General features: G+C 36.9%; 1 protein-coding gene across 3 annotated transcripts in view; it reads right to left on the reverse strand.

Annotated features, from left to right (window-relative positions):
* The window catches only part of GDAP2 (ganglioside induced differentiation associated protein 2), a 59,970-nt gene that overhangs the window by 41,834 nt on the left and 1,165 nt on the right, over positions 1 to 16,971 (reverse strand). For 2 of the 3 annotated variants that reach the window (XM_001144678.7, XM_016924825.4), the window contains exons 2-5: positions 8,625 to 8,867; positions 7,034 to 7,173; positions 963 to 1,116; positions 427 to 515 (exon numbers count right to left, since the gene is read on the reverse strand). In XM_001144678.7, coding sequence (XP_001144678.1) covers positions 427 to 515; positions 963 to 1,116; positions 7,034 to 7,173; positions 8,625 to 8,800 — 559 coding nt within the window. In that variant the 5' untranslated portion in view covers positions 8,801 to 8,867. Of the gene's footprint in view, positions 1 to 426; positions 516 to 962; positions 1,117 to 7,033; positions 7,174 to 8,624; positions 8,868 to 12,683; positions 12,992 to 16,971 lie in introns of those variants that run through there. The other variant, XM_054685828.2, reaches the window with a different exon arrangement.

A 16,971-nucleotide genomic window follows, 5' to 3' on the forward strand; every position in this document is an offset into this window, starting at 1 on the left:
GCTCAATTAAATTCTGTTAAATTAAAAAAATTAATAGGCAAGTCTTCTGACCCATTATTCAAATGGATAAAAATGTCAACCTGAAAAAGTAAATTGAGAGCTCTGCAACTTGCCAATAAAAACTTCCCTCCAGGGAGCCACAATCACTTAATCAATGAATATTCTTTGGCTGTAACCATTTAATGATTAAAAAAAAAAAACTTTTTTTTTTTTGAGATGAGGTCTCACTATATGTTGCTCGGGCTGGAGTGCAGTGGCTATTCATAGATGCAATCACAGCTCACTGCAGCCTTAAACTTCTGGCCTCAAGTGATCCTCCTGCCTCAGCCTCCCAAGTCGCTGGAATTACAGGTATAAGCCACCATGCCCAGAATTTAAAAAATTTTTAAGATTCAATTCATGTACAGCATCTCTGATATTACTTACGAAGTGCTATGTGTGTTGCATCCTCTAAAGGATAACCACGTTTTGCAGAATTGATGACACAGAAGCCAAGAGAAGACATTGACTGCTCTCTGCAACAAAGGGAAAACACAAAAATTGCACTAGAAATATCAGTAATACAGACACAACAATACACAAGTAATTTCAAAATCTAGCTCAACTTCTCCTTTCCTCCCTCTTCAACAAATCTACTATAATAGCTAACCCAACTGTACTACTCAATAATTCTATTCATATACAATTTAATTGCACTCTTTGGAGGATATATATCTCACATAAAAACTGAATAAAAAATGGGAGAAGGTTAAATTCTCAAGTCACTCAAATCTATCCCATTTATCCTGCTAAGTTTGAAAAGATAATTCTATTGTCAGGGTCCTCCTAAATCACCTAAGTCCCTCAAAATTTGACTTCCACCGCTAGGTTTTTAATCTTTAAAAACTGGGGCCTTTATCTTTAAAAACTGGGGCCTTTAACAATGTATGATATGCTATGTCCAGAAAATGAGTAGACCATACTTTGCTAGTTGAAGTACGTTTCTGTAGCAGCTATAAAGGGAACTCTCAGCTGCTGTGCGATAGCGGTTCTTATATTTAGGTCCCACTGTGTGAATGATGAACCGGGCAGCTAGATTGAATCCTTTTGTCAATTTTGCTTCACCTGTTCGGCACCCTGGAAACAATGGAAACATACATAAGTTTGGATATGTTAGGAAAACAGAAACAAAAACAAATGAAAGCATGAAACTGAGAAAGTATTGAGAACTTTGAGAAATTTCAGTTAAAAATACAGACTGAACACAAGCATTTATCTCTGTTACTTCTGTTCCCAAAATGACAGTGAAGCAATACAATAGGTATAAGCACAGAGACAGATAAAGAGAATGAGAAAGACCATGAAGCAGATAAGCATCATCAAAATTTTGGAAGGTAGAATGTCAACTGACTAGTAACTGACTCAACAGAGCAGACAAACCTAATTGCTTGCAGAAATGAGATAACTAATACGAAGCAAGTTGATCTGTACTGAAAAGCAGTGTTGGATACAAGACAGACTGCTTTGATTCAAATCCTGAGTTCCTGTCAAGACACTCGGGGCAGGGGCTTAGCCTTGTTACAACTCAATTTCCTATTTAAGAGGGATACTAGTAGTACTTACTTCACAGGATTAAACGAGTTACTATATGCAAAGTGCATACATGCATAAGAAATTATTGTTATTATTACTAGAGAATGCTAAAAAGGCTCAGAAATTGGAGCCCTAAGTACTTGTAAAGGCTATGCTGTCAAGAGGGATGTGGTGCTAAAAAGAGGAGGTCCAGTTAAAAGTTTGTATAAAAACAGTCAAATCTGCAACAACCCCTCCCCTAGCCAGCACAGTAAGGTGATGATTTTTTTTTTTTTTTTTTACCACCAGAGCAGCAGGGAAGAAGTTTATTCTCTGGAGATGCTCAACTAGAGAGTTTCTGGATTCCAGAACCCCAGGCACAGCTGAAAAGAGGGGATTTAGTTAAAGTGTTATACTTAACAGTGAAAGATCTAGCCCTCTGCCCCTAAATGGCTTTCAAAACAGACATCTAGGCTTACACTCCTGGAGGATTCCTTTCCAAGAAATTGAGAGGCCCAAACCTAAAGGACCTACAGATAACTGGGGAAAGTTCCCCCAATAAAATAACAGGCAGGAGTCCCGTTCTGTCACATGCTTCAAGACCCACCAGGCAATAACCGTTGCCCACTGTTATGAACTGAATGCTTGGGTTCCCTCAAAATTCATATGTTAAACCCTACCCCCTAATGTGATGGTATTAGGAGGTAGGGTCTTTGGGGGTAATTAGAATTAGATAAGCTTATGAGGGTAAAGCTTTCATGAATGAGATCTGAATCCTTGTAAGAGTCTCCAGAGAGTCGGCTCCCTCTCTCTGCCACGTGAAAATACAATGAAAACTCAGCAGTCTGCAGCCAGGAAGACAGCCCTTAGCAGAACTTGACCATGCTGGCACCCTGATCTTGGATTTCAGTCTCCAGAAATTTCTGTTCTTCCTAAGCCATTCAGCCTAGGATACTTTGTTATAGCAGCCTGAAATGACTTAGACACCCATGTGTACAAAGTTTCCCATGAACTTTTCAGTTCTTCCATCTTAAATCCAGCTAACACTTAAGGATCACCAGAAAGTGAGAAAAGCCTCTAACAAAAACTAAAAGGGGAGACTAAACACATGCTCAAGAAATAGACAACACAGGGGAAAAAAAACTTAAAATCAGAATGTCATAAAAACAAACTATTCAGAGAACAGGAAATGGCACTTATGTAACTGCTATAGCCAAGTGAAAAATATGACAGCAGAAATGAAAAGTTCAATAGAAGGGTTAAAACTAAACTTGAAGGAATCCAGAAAATAAAACAAAAATAAATTGAAAATAAGAGATAACAGATGAGAAAACTGAAGAATTAAACAAGAAAATACAACATCTAATAGGATTTCTTCAGAGAGAACAGAGAATACAGAAGGAAGGAAATTATTAATGAAATAAGACAAAAAAATTTCCCAGGATGGAAAGACATCAGTTTCTAGATTCAAAGAGCCCATAAAACACCCAAACCATATGAAGGCAAATCCCTGTAAAATTTAAGAGCACTAAGAAACAAAGATGAGATCAGAAGCTTTCCGGAAAGAAACCAGTAACATACAAACAATCAGGGATAAGAATAGCACAAGACTTCTCAACAGCACTAATCAAAGTAGAAAACAAAGGAGTAGTGCCTTCAAATTTCTAGAAAATGATTTCCAAACTAGAATTCTATTTCTAAGCAAATTACCAATTAAGTACGAAGGTGGAAGTAAAATCTCAGTAGTTTTACCCTATTGCATTCTTCTTTAAAATCTCCTGGTAGATTTACTCACAAAAATGAGAGATCCAATCCATCAAACAGAAAAAAGGATTTCCCAGGATGATGTTAAAAAAAAAAGTTCCAGAACAGTAACTGTGCAGCAGGCATAGAGAACAGTCTAGAGAGGAAAGGGAGGATGGAGGGTTCCAGGAGGGACCTTGGCAAGAAAAAAATGGAATGTAAGGGTCAAACTGTTATCTTCACTCCAATTAAGAGAGCCATCTTAATATGAGTAACAGTCCACTAACAGGTCTAACATGATACAACATTAAGCAGACAACACAACATCACCTATGAAATATTTTAGGCAAAACTTGACTCCATTAGACATAATGTCAAGTATATAGGAAATACAAACTAAATGGCACCTCAAGTAAATCAGACAAATCTAGAAGGAGGAATACTGTGAAAAATAAGTGGCCTTGTTCAGTCAACAAGTCAGTGTCATAGACAGGGGACTGTGCTGGATTACAAAATACCACACACACACAGACAAATTAATAAACATAACAAAAAGATGCAATGTCTGGTCCTGGATTGGATACTGGTTTGGATAAAATAGCTGCTGCAAAGGACATTTTTGGATCAGCTGGAAATTTTAAATATGGTCTGGGTAGTAGATGTAATTTCAGAAATTAAAAGGTGGAATTCATTTGCTGAAGAAGGCAAATTGCAGAATATGTACATGATTACCTTATTTTGAGAATAGCATACACATAATTATTTTGGTATCAAAAGATATAAGAATGTATGTATACATCCACACCCACATACAGGTTCATACAACAAACAAACCTCACATAGGTTTAGTTTCATAAAATTTCTAAATTCACAAAGTGAATATAAGACTGATTTTTTTCAGGGAGGAAATTTAGGTACAATAAGCCAACCCTGCCTATTCTAATTTTAGTATTGATGCTTAGATACTAACTGAATTGACATATGGTTTTATGTATTTTCTTATCAAGGATTCTAGGAACACACCATGATTATCATTCTCCCTCTTCAATATGATCCTTTTTCAAGTATTTGAAAATAAGTACTGTTTCCCCCAAATATTCTCTTCCCTATGCTAATCCTAGCTCTTTAAATAATGTGGTTTCCACCATGTTAGTAATTTTCTATTAGGGGTACCCCAACTTATAGTAGTAATAAAAGACATACAGTTCTTGTCCATATGGAGTTTACAGTTTAATGGGGATACAGTTATCACAAGACAATTTACAAGATTACAATTGTGATAAGCCAACAAGAGAGAAGTACTGCAGGCTGGCAGCACATACTATGGGTGGTCTGATCTATTCTGAAGTAAAAAGAAATAGTGCTTTGAGGAAGAGATACAAGCCAAGACTTAAGAATAAGGGTTGACAACTGAGAGAAAGAACAACATCAAGTGCAAAACTGGAAAGGAGCTTGTGACAAGGTAGTGAGAAGAGATCAGTTTGGCTCAAGCATGGTAAGGAAGGGAAAAGGGGGCATGGGATAAGCCTGGAGAAAAGTGAGTAAGATCTTGCAAGGACATGGGGATCAATTTAAGGAGTTTAGAATTTAAGTTTAATGAGAGGCCACTAAATAGTTTGAAGTAAACGAACAATAAGGGGTTTACACTTACTGGTTATGTGTGGACAATGGATTTAAGAAACGAAGAATGGATGTAAGGAGACCAGCTGGGAGAGAGGATATGGCTGTAGTCTAGGCAGGGAATGATGGTTGCATATGCTAGCTGCTGGAGACAATGGTGACAGACAGAAATAGATTTAAGATTAATTTAGGGCATGATGATAGACTTTATGTGAGGGATAAGAAAAAGCGAAGTGTTAATCCTAAGGTTCCTTGAATGAAAAATGGAATGGGAGGCTGGGCATGGTGGCTTACGCCTGTAATCCCAGTACATTGGGAGGCCGAGGCAGGCAGATCACTTGAGGTCAGGAGTTCAAGACCAGCCTGGCCAGCATGGTGAAACCCCATCTTCACTAAAAATACAAAAATCAGCCAGGTATGGTGGCACACACCTGTAGTCCCAGCTACTTGGGAAGCTGAGGCAGAAGAATCACTTGAACCTGGGAGGCGGAGGTTGCGGTGAGCCAAGATCACACCACTGCACTCTAGCCTGGGTGACAGAGCAAGACTCTGTCTCAGGAAAAAAAAAAAGAAAGAAAAAGAAAAATGGAATGGAAAATAACGCCATTTTACTGAGACAGAAAGTGTTAATCAAATGATGTTTCCCTATCATTTTAAACTTACTGCAAAACTTTAATATTCATCTCTGTTAATTTTTTCATTTTTTGGCTTATACTTCCAGTCACATGAAAATCTTTAGTCTCTCATCCAGTATCTCCTGTTACTCTTTTCAGCTTTCTATCATCTAGAAATTTGGAGAGTCATGTTTGTTTTTATTAAGTCATTAATAAAAATGTAAAAAGGGGATAGGATTAAGTATGCAGCCCTTTAGTAATAACCTGAAGGTTGGCACTGATTCATTAAACAGACAACTGGGGCCTAATAACTAACACCTAATAACTAATACTTGTTGAACACTTAGGATGTGCTTAGCACCTAATGTCCATTATTTAATTTAGTCTTCAAGATATTAGTTTTTTCCATCTCCAAATATTTATTAAGCTCTTACTATATGTCAGGAACTGAGGTAGGAACTACTATTACCATCCCCATTTTAGAGATGAGGAAGCTCAGACTCAGAGGTGAAGTAACCAGTCTTAAGTCACACAGTTACTAAAGAGCAGAGTTATAACATGAATCTCAGCTTGGAGACGCTCAAACATGCAGTTTAACATTGAGGTTTTACTTGTATATTTGTGTTAAATTTTCTTATTTTCTTTATTATCCATAAGTCTAGCTCTTATGTGTATGTAAGCATACACACATGCCATTAGGAATTTTTCCAGACCAGCTTCTCTGTTCCTTTCAGCAAAGAACTTCTCAGTATTATCTTCAATATCCTTTCTAGTTTCTACATGTTCTTCATGGTATCTTGTTTTGCAGTTCAGTTACGGCCATTTCCCCCACTCTGTCCTTACAGTCAAAATTCAGTTTCTGGATCAAAAAATGCAATTCTTCCCATTCTATCCCTTCTTTCATAGAGCCAGCACTTATCAGTATTCCTGTTCAAGTTCTAATATTTTTATTAGGTTAGAAACCAGTTGTCAGTGTTAAATGATAGAAGGGAAGGAAAGCAAGATTTCATATAGGTTAACTTTGCTGTTTACATTTTAAGAAACATTGCTGTATTTCATAAATAGTTTTTATACAATGGGAAGATTGAATTTCACAGCATTTCATTTGGGCACAAATAACAAAGGGATGCAAGCTCGGTAATTTAACAGTTTTTCAGTTCACGAGGAGAGTCATCTCACAAAGCTTTTCTTGCATGTTTTGTGCAAGAAAATATGCAGCCAAGAAAATGCTACCAAAGACACAGCTACAGTGATTGTCATTTAAAATTCAGGACAGGACAAAGAAGTTTTACTGGTAGTAAATTCTCAGGACTCAGTTTTTAACACATTTCAAAATGTAATGAATTTTGTTAAAATGGAGCTTTCAAAAGCAGTTTTTATTTAGTTTTAACAAAAGAAAAACAGCTATATCTACAAAATTTTCCCACAAAACATGCCTCTTTAAGGTGGAGGACATCAAAATGAATGTTTTCTAAGCAATAATATACGAAAGAAAATTCACTCACCTTTAAGTTTCTGGAGATCTTCCTTCAAATCAGGCCCTGCAAGCATGAAGATACTTTCTGACACAGGATTCTTATCTGTGAGACTTTCATTGCTGGTATTCACAATGGCTGTACAGTTCAGTAATGCCACATCTCCTTTCCTGAAGAAACAACAAAGAATGAACAAGTGTGGGGAAAAAGAAGAAAAGAAACCTAGTTTCTAATTATTTCAAAACATTTTATCCTTGTCTTTTTCAAAATGTTGGTTTTGCTAGCTCACAAGCTAAGCAATAGTAGAAAAGAAATTTCTGACTTAAAAAACAATTAATCTGGCATCTTAGATCTTTAATGCAATTGTTATAACCCTGAAACTCACAAAACCACCATGTTTAGAAATAGCAGCATTATTTATTATGGCCAGAGAGTGGAAACAATCCAAATATCCATCAACTAACAAACTGATACATGTGGTATATCCATACAATGGAATATTATTCAATCCTAATAAAGAATGAAGTACTGGCCGGGCACGGTGGCTCATGCCTGTAATTCCAGCACTTTGGGAGGCCGAGGCAGATGGATCATGAGGTCAGGAAATCAAGACCATCCTGGCTGACACGGTGAAACCCCATCTTTATTAAAAATACAAAAAATTAGCTGGGCATGGTGGCAGGCGCCTGTAGTCCCAGCTACTCAGGAGGCTGAGGCAGGAGAATGGTGTGAACCTGGGAGGCGGAGCTTGCAGTGAGCCGAGATCACGCCACTGCACTCCAGCCTGGGCGACAGAGCAAGACTCCTCAAAAAAAAAAAAAAAAAGAATAAAGTATTGATTTGTACTATAATACAGATGAACCTTGAAAACATTATGCTAAGTCACTAAGAAACACAAATTTTATTGTATTCATTCCATTTATATGAAATGTTCAGAATTGGCAAATCTGTAGAGACAAGAAAGTAGATTAGTGGTTGCCCAGAGGGATTAAGGAAAAATGGGGAGTGACTGCTAATGGGGCTTTGGGCTGACGAAAATGTTCTAAAATGGACTGTGGTGAGGGTTATGCAACTCTATGAATATATTAAAAATCACTAGATTGTGCAATTTGAATTGATGAATTATATTGTATATGAATAGTATTTCAGTAAAGCAGTTTTTTAAAGCAATGAACTACTACTGATACACACAACACAGATGAACTTAAATCCATCATTCTGCTGAAAACAGACCAAAAAGCACACAATTCAATTTAAATAAAACCCTAGAAAATGCCAACTAACCTATAGTGACAAGAAGATCAGTGGTTGCTTGGGGATGGGGAGGGAGGGAAGGGCAGGAAGGAGGAATTACAAAGGAACAGAAAAAAAAACTTTTGGAGGTGACAGGTATATTCACTATCTTGACTGTGGTAATGGCTTCAAGGATGTATTAACAGAAGTCAAAACTTATATTGCATACTTTAAATATGTAGCTTATTAAATGTCAATTATACCTCAATAAAGTCATATACGTATACGCAAAGCTGTATTTCAACAATGCTAGGGCTTTAAAAAAGAGGTTAGAATAAATTATGAGAAAGTGTTATCTCCTCATGATATGATGTAATCAAAAAATTACCAAAGAACCACTTTTCCATTGACGTCCTTATTATAAAGAAAAGGTGATCGAACAGTGTCTTCCTGAAATATTTCAGCTGTAGTATCAGAGGAATTTAATTCATCTTGGCATGAGTCACCCCAGCTTGGTAGTGTATCCACATCCACAAACTGGGAAGGTGCACCTAAGGGATCCATGGAATGGGAACTTTGATTTCTCTTTTCCCAAAATCCTCAGCAATTCAATATTCACTGGAGACTTTAGCTTAAGAGAAAAGAAAGAATCACTTTAATAGAGAAGCACAGATATTACTTGAATTCTATTAAAGCAGTAAACAAAATTCCACTGTGAAATATCCCAATAGTATATTGTGTGATTATAGCCTCTTAAAAAGTCCATTAAAAACAATGGACAACAAAGAATTGCTACAGAATTTCTAAAACAGGATTAAAGAGTGATTATTTAAGCATAAATTCTTTTCAAAGAATTACAGCCATTAAAATAATCACAGGGCCACCAATTCTACTTTCCAGAAACAGGACTATTCATTCAACATTCACTGAGTGCCTACTATTGAAAAAAAAAAAGTAATAGATGCTGCAAGAGATACAAAGATAAACCATATGTATAATTTAAAGTCTGATGATAATGTGGAGGATGTACTGAGTAAGATAAAATGAAAAGCTGGGAGGTTACTGCAATCAAGTAGTAAGAGATGATAAAGGTTTCAACTAGGAAAGGAGATACAGAAGGAGGCAAACATTTAAGAGGCAAAATACAAAGGAAGGATGAACAGGAGTTGACAATTTACAGGATATGGTGTGTGAGACAGTGATATGGTAGGTGGCTGGTGGTACTGAAATACAAACATTAGAAGAGGAGGGTGTTGGAAGACACACAGCGTCAAGTACTAGAGAGAAGTAATGGGAAATTCTTTGTTGCTAGAGAAAAGGAGAATCAATTTGCCTATGAGTCAAACATCTATTTCAGTAAAATGGTATATTCATTCATCGAATAAATCTTTGTATTGTGTCACTGCACTCCAGCCTGGGCAACAAGAGCAAAACTCTGTCTAAAAAAAAAATATTTGCAAGCATCTATTATGTGTTAGATACTATTCTAGGCACTGGGCACACACTGGTGAATAAGAGCAAGTCCCTGCCCTTCAGGAGCATATGCTTCCATGGAGAAGACAGAAGATGACAAATGATAAAGAAACAAGCGGGTATCTAACAGAATGACTAGAGAAGTAAGCATTATGAGAGAACAGGTAACATCTCAGTAGAAAGATACAATGAGAGAGCAACCACATGAAGCTCTGGGAGATGTTTCAGGCAAAGGAAATGGCAAGTGCAAAGGCCAAATAGGCAGGAAGGATCTTGGTATATTACAGGAGGAGCAAGGAGGCCAGTTTAGGAAAAGCAGAATAAGCTAGGTAATGAGTGGTAGGTGATGAGGTTGGTAAGAGAGGGAAAAACCAGAGGATACTGTTTGTAAACTATGGTAAGAAGTTTAGATCTTATTCTAAATATGAGGGATGCTATTAGAGGATCTTGATCATGGTAATGATTAAATATAAATAATATTTGAAAAGAATACTGTAGCTACAATGAAACTGAGATGGGGCAAGAGTAGATGCAGAGATCAATAGAAAATGACTGCAATAATTTAGGTGAGATGGTAGTGATGAGAAATGTTAGATTTGGAATGTATTTTGAAGGTGGTGTCAACAAGACTTAAGAATATAGACAGTAGGGAGAAAGAGCAGAACCAAAGATAACTTCTGGATTACTTGCTTACACAATTGAGTAAATGTTATGCTATTTACCGAGAAGGGAAAAACTGGAGTAGGTTGTAGGGTAGAGTGATAACCAATGTTTTTTTTTTCTTATGTCTTTTTGGGTGTGCTACATTTGAGATGCTCATTCTATGACCAAGTGTTTATGTCAAACATGCAAATTGGTTATATGAGGCTAGAGCTCACAGAAGGTGGGGCTAAAGATATAAATTTGGAATTCTCAGCATATGGATGGTATTTAAAGCTATGGAAACTGGACAAGATAGCCTAGAGAGTAAATGCAAATAGAGAAAACAGATCCAAGGACTGAGTCCTACAACAAAACTTAGAGGCTGGAAAGAGGACAAGTCAGAAAGTGAGAGAGAGAAGGAATGCTAAGAAAGGAAGGTAAACCAGGGAAGCATGGTGGCCTAAAAGCCAAGTGAAGAAAACATTTCAAGCAATACTTGAGAAGTATCAGTTAAATGATACTGAAAGGTTGAGTAACAGGACTAATATCAGGGGAACATGGCTCCGATAATTCAATATTATTTCATGTAGGTTCTTTTCTATTTCCCTAAGTGTTGGCCGGTCTGAGAAATAAAGGGAAAGAGTACAAAAGACAGAAATTTTAAAGCTGGGTGTCCAGGGGAGACATCACATGTTGGCAGGTTCCATGATGCCCCCCAAGCCACAAAACCAGCAAGTTTTTATTAGCAATTTTCAAAAGGGGAGGGATTGTACGAATAGGGTGTGGGTCACAGAGATCACATGCTTCAAGGGCAACAAAAGATCACAAGGCAGAAGGTCAGGGTGAAACTAGAATCACTAATGAACTTCCATGTCCCGCTGTGCACGCATTGTCAGGGTTCAAGAGCAGAGAACCGGTCTGACTAGAATTCGCTAGGCTGGAATTTCCTAATCCTAGCAAGCCTGGGGGCGTTGCAGGAGACTAGGGCATGTTTCATCCCTATCTACACCTGCATAAGGCAGACACTCCCAGGGTGGACATTTCAGAGGCCTCCCCTGGGAATGCATTCTTTTCCCAGGGCTGTTAATTATTAATATTCCTTACTGGGGAAAGAATTCAGTGATACTTCTCTTATCCGTTTTCAGTAATAAGAGAAATATGGCTCTGTCCTGCCCTGCCCACAGGCAGCCACACTTTAAGGTTATCTCCCTTGTTCCCTGCATCGCTGTTATCCTGTTCTTTTTTGAAGGTGCCCAGATTTCATATTGTTTAAACACACATGCTCTACAATTTCTGCAGTTAACGCAATCATCACAGGGTCCTGAGGCAACATACATCCTCAGCTTATGAAGATGACAGGATTAAGAGATTAAAGACAGGCATAGGAAATCACAAGAGTATTGATTGGGGAAGTGATAAATGTCCATGAAATCTTCACAATTTATGTTCAGAGACTGCAGTAAAGACAGGCATAAGAAATTATAAAAGTATTAATTTGGGAAACTAATAAATGTCCATGAAATCCTCACAATTTATGTTCTTCTGCCATGGCTTCAGCCGGTCCCTCCGTTTGGGGTCCCTGACTTCCCACAACACTAAGAACTGATTAATGGGTTTGGTAAGTTGGAGGTTGTTGGTAACATGAAATAAATAAGGGCAGACAGATGATCAGGGAAAGAAAGTTGGCATGTGAACTTTCTCCCCCACCAAATAAATGTGCAGTTTAATGAGCTATTATGAAGGGAACACCCCTAGAACCACCACCAAAGTCAGGAGATAGAACTGTGCAGGCACCCAGAAGTACCTCCATGTGATCTGTCATGATCTCAACCCCTTCCTGTCCCCCAAAGTAACTACTATCAGAATTTTTAATCTTTTTCTTATATACTCATATAGCCTTTTCACCTAAGTGTGCATCCCTAGAAACCATACTTTAATATTAGCCATTTAAGACATTTTAATGTATATCTTAAATCTCTTTTAATCTACAAGTCCCCCATCCAACCTTTCCTTTTCTGTAAAATTTATCTGCTGAAACTGTAGTGTCCCACAGTCTGGATATTGTTGCTTGCATATTCATGCATAGTTCAATAAGTTTCTCCGTTATTTGAAAATTTCTTGTTAGTAGTCAGTTCTGGCAAGATTATATGAGATGGTGTATCTTTCATCAGGAGGCACATAATTTCGAGTCTCTCTTCTTTTCTCTTAGTTCTTTCTCTTTTTTAACTTTTAGGTTCAGAGGTACATGTGCAGGTTAGTTATGTAGGTAAATTGCATGTCACAGGGGTCTGGTGTACAGATTATTGTATCTCCCCAGTAATAAGCATAGTACCTGATGGGTAGTTTTTTGATCCTTTCCCTCTTCCCACCTTTCACCCTCAAGTAGGTCCTAGTGTCTGTTGTTCCCTTCTTTGTGTCCACGTGTTCTCATTGTGTAGCTCCCACTTATAAGTGAGACCATAGGTAGGTGGTTTTCTGTTCCTGCATTAGTTTGCTTAGGATAATGGCCTCCAGCTCCATCTATGTTGCTGCAAAGGACATGATCTCATGAAGTTTTTTGAGAAGTTTTTCAGTATGGTTTTCACGTTTGTTGTCAAAGAAAACAAGCATGCCCTTCCACAATACATTCCGTGATGTTTCCTGCTGAGAGACATGGGATGCTAATTGGAACAAAACATGGATCTAGTGAAATATGCTAATTCCTAAATCAACACTGCGGAACAGGAAATGTGATCATTTATATAACAATTTCAGAAAGGCCTTGTAGGTTACACAATGATAAATTTGTATGAGAAGACTATTCTTATTTGACACTAAATACACCTTTGAAATTACTTTGAAATAAAGAAATTAATTTTACCTAAAAGTTGGTGTTTAGTCCATCAAATTGGTCTTTCCACAAGTTTTGTTGATCTGCTCATAAGTATTCAGACTTGAAATAGACAAGCTGAACAGAGGACAAATGAAGACTATATACTCTTCTTTCACGGTTAAATTGCCTCATGCTCAATGGAATGACACTTGACAAAAGTTCATAATTTCAAAAAATTACCTGCAGATTTTTTATGACAATGAGTCATTGTCATAAAAAAGTTCTTAACTATACTCTAAAAACAAATCCATTAAACACAAACACAGTTTTCAGTTTGTAAACTTGAATGCCAACTTTCAGGACAAAATTGCTTTTTTAAGATAACTTTTCTTTCTGACTCTAAGTAATACATGCTTACAGAACATTTGAAAAATACCAAATCGGTTGGACACGGTGGCTCACACCTGTAATCCCAGCAGTTTGGGAGGCTGAGGCGGGGAGATCACTTGAGCCCAGGAGTTCAAGACCAGCTTGGGCAACATAGTGAGACCCCATTTCTACAAGAATACAAAAAACTAGCCAGGTGTGGTGGCATGCATCTGTAGTCCCAGCTATTCAGTTGGCTGAGGTAGGAGGATTGCTTGAGCCCAGGAGGCAGAGATTGCAGTGAGCTGAGATCACACCACTGCACTCCAGCACGGTGACAGAGCAAAACCCTATCTCAAAAAAGAAACAAAACAAAAAGAAGGAGAAGAAACCAAAATTAAGGGGGAGGAAAAAATTCCTCAACTTTTGATGTAGTTACTACCTTTTTCTGTGATAGGTAAAATCATACTGGTACAATTTTGAATCCAGTTTCTTTAGTATTTTAAGGTAAATATTTCCACACACAATTACACAGTGAGGCAGAGACAGTATGGTTCAATGTGAGAATTTGGACTCTGTTATCATAGGGTCTGAGTTTGGATCCAGGACCATCATCTAATAGTTGTGTTATCTTTGACTCTGAACCAGTTTTTTAATTTCTAAAATAAGGGTAATTCTCCTAAGATTATTGTGAGCATTAAATGAGATAACTGGTGTCAAAACTGCATAGGAGAGCAATTACCTTAACTTCCCTCCAATTCAAAATCATTCACTGTTTCCAACTTCCAAGTGATGATTTGAGGGTATATTCCACACTTTTAAGCCCACCAAATCACCTTAATTTAAGCAATTTCCTTCATTTGACCATTTCTCCTCTTAAGAGAGTGTTACAACATAAATTCTCCTTTTACAATTACATCTTGGCTTTTTCCTTCCTCTCAATCCTCCTGTTCTCAAAAAGGTTTTCCTCCTTTATTTCTTCTACTTCATTTCTTCTTCAGAATATTAAACTCCTCTTTTTTTACCACTTGACTTTTTAAGAGTAATTTGTTTTGTAGCTCTACTTCCTCTTCATACATTTGCTCAACCTACTGCAGTTTTGCTTCCGCTCTACAGCTATACTAAAACTGCTCTATTCAATAATAACTTCCGAAATGTCAAATCCAAGAATTAATCCAATTTTATCCACATTTATTACTGATCATTTCCTCCTTAAAACTCTATTATCTTCTTTGACATTATACCCTGGTGGTTCTCCTATATCCCTGATCATACCTGGTCAGTAGAGTTTGTTGGATCCTTTTCCTAGCTTTTAAGTAATTGTGACCCACAAGATATTGGATGTTAAATAAGTAAAAGTAATGCTCATAGCTCTTATTGTAGGACAAAATTTAATGGCATTTTATGAAGTGTCATAGTATTTAACAGAGGTTGAGTTCTTTTTCAATTCCATCTCTAAACAGAATTGATGTTTCTCACCAAAAAGAGGTTTGAATCTCTCCCTCCCCTAAACACACATACATCTTAGTAATACATACAGTAAATGGAGCCACAAACCCAAGCTAGGCAGAAAAACCTGATCCCTGAGAGAACAGTGGTTTTTAACATTCTCAAGGTCACAGGCCCCTTTGAGAATCACATGAAAGATACAGATCCTTTCACTCCCCAAAATATTTGTATATGAGCTCATACAAGTAGATTTGTAAATAAATTTGAATTAGAATCTCAGTGATAGAATGCAAACAGATTGCTCAAGTGACAAAGGGAGGAGGAGAAGGCTCCTACACCCAGTAATCTATAGCCACAGCCAGAATTTTTGCTAACATTAAAGGAGAGCAAGACTGTCCACTGAAAATCCGTTGATCAGCTCTGTACTTTTAATAAGTTCATAAACAAACACTAAGCCCTAGTTAAAACAAAAAAAGGCTCTTGAAGCAAGACATTAATTTCCAAGGATCAAAAAGTCTACATGGGACAAACAGAAGATTCCATAATGAATCAAATCTATTTCCATATCCATATGATCTTCAGTACTTTAGTGAAGAGGACCTAAAGACAAAGATAACCCACTATGTATCTTTTATAATTCAAATGGTGCAGTGTAAACAGCTCTCATTACACTGTAACTTGTTTTTTTTTTCCTCAAATCCTGTCATCTTTTAGTTTAAGAAGTCCTTTAAATACTGCTTAATATGAATAATTGGATTGGCTAGAGAGATCAGATTTTATTATTCAAAACTGGGCAAAATTGGGCATAATACCTTGGATCACCATTTCAAAAAAAACCTTTTTTTCTGGATAGAAAGAAAATGATATCATTTAAGAGAGAAAAATGGTAACTTTTAACCTGTTTACCTGTCTTTCAAAATGCTTACATTGATCAGACCAGCCTGGATAACAACAGTACAAAGAGAGCTGGTGCATGCACTTGACCGCCATTAATTACCAGGTTTACCATTCTTTATGACTTTGTATTTCAATATTTAACAGTTCAGAGTACATGAGGATATGTGTGCATACCATACTTAAGAATCATTTTATGCCACCATCCAACACCATACTTAAGAATCATTTTACGCCATCAGAAAGACATTTTTTAAAAAAGATTCTCAGATTGGAAGACTAACTGAAGTAGTCAAATATGTCAACAATAAATACAGTATAACAAGAACATTCCTAAGCTTGTCAATGGCTTGGGTCAAATTTAACATCATAATTCAAAAGCACCCAAAGAACATATCCTAACAGTGAATTAGTAGTACCCCTTCATATTAAATGAACTGCACTATGTTTTAATTGTAAATATTGATATATTAGGCATTTTGAAACTTAAATAAGGAAGTAGAGTTACATCCTTGAAACATTGTATAAGGAATTTTGTAAGATACATTACCTTACCACTCACAGTTGCTCTGATACCAACTCTTATTAAAATCATTTTTTTCCATCTGTGGTTGTCCCATCCCATAATATTTAATAATATTAAGATAGTTTTTTAAGAAAAGGTAAAATCATGACTCATTCAAATATAAAACCAAACCCGTGTTCAAGATTTTATTTAACTCAAAATGGAACCAGGCAGAGAAGATAAAGAAAATCCCAGAATTAGACACCTTAGAGCAGGAATATTGAAATAAATGTGCAAAAGGAGGCAAAACTTCCACTGAACCTCTGAGAGAATTCGCATGTCTTGACAAAAATTATTTAGCATTGATGTCACTTACCTAGTTTACATAACTGAAAAATAGCTTTTTTAGAATTAGTTATTTCAAGGGGTGTTAAGATAGAATCTAAACTATGTAGTTTTCCATTGAAGCACACACTTCTCCCCATAATAATATAATGCACAGCACCTGTCAGGGATATTAACCATACATACCCACTCAAATGCTCCCTTTCCCACCAAGCTTATTAAAATAATAGTTTGTGGCCACAATTTCTT

This window comes from Pan troglodytes, chromosome 1 (assembly GCF_028858775.2).
Source record: "Pan troglodytes isolate AG18354 chromosome 1, NHGRI_mPanTro3-v2.0_pri, whole genome shotgun sequence".
Classification (NCBI taxonomy): domain Eukaryota; kingdom Metazoa; phylum Chordata; class Mammalia; order Primates; family Hominidae; genus Pan; species Pan troglodytes.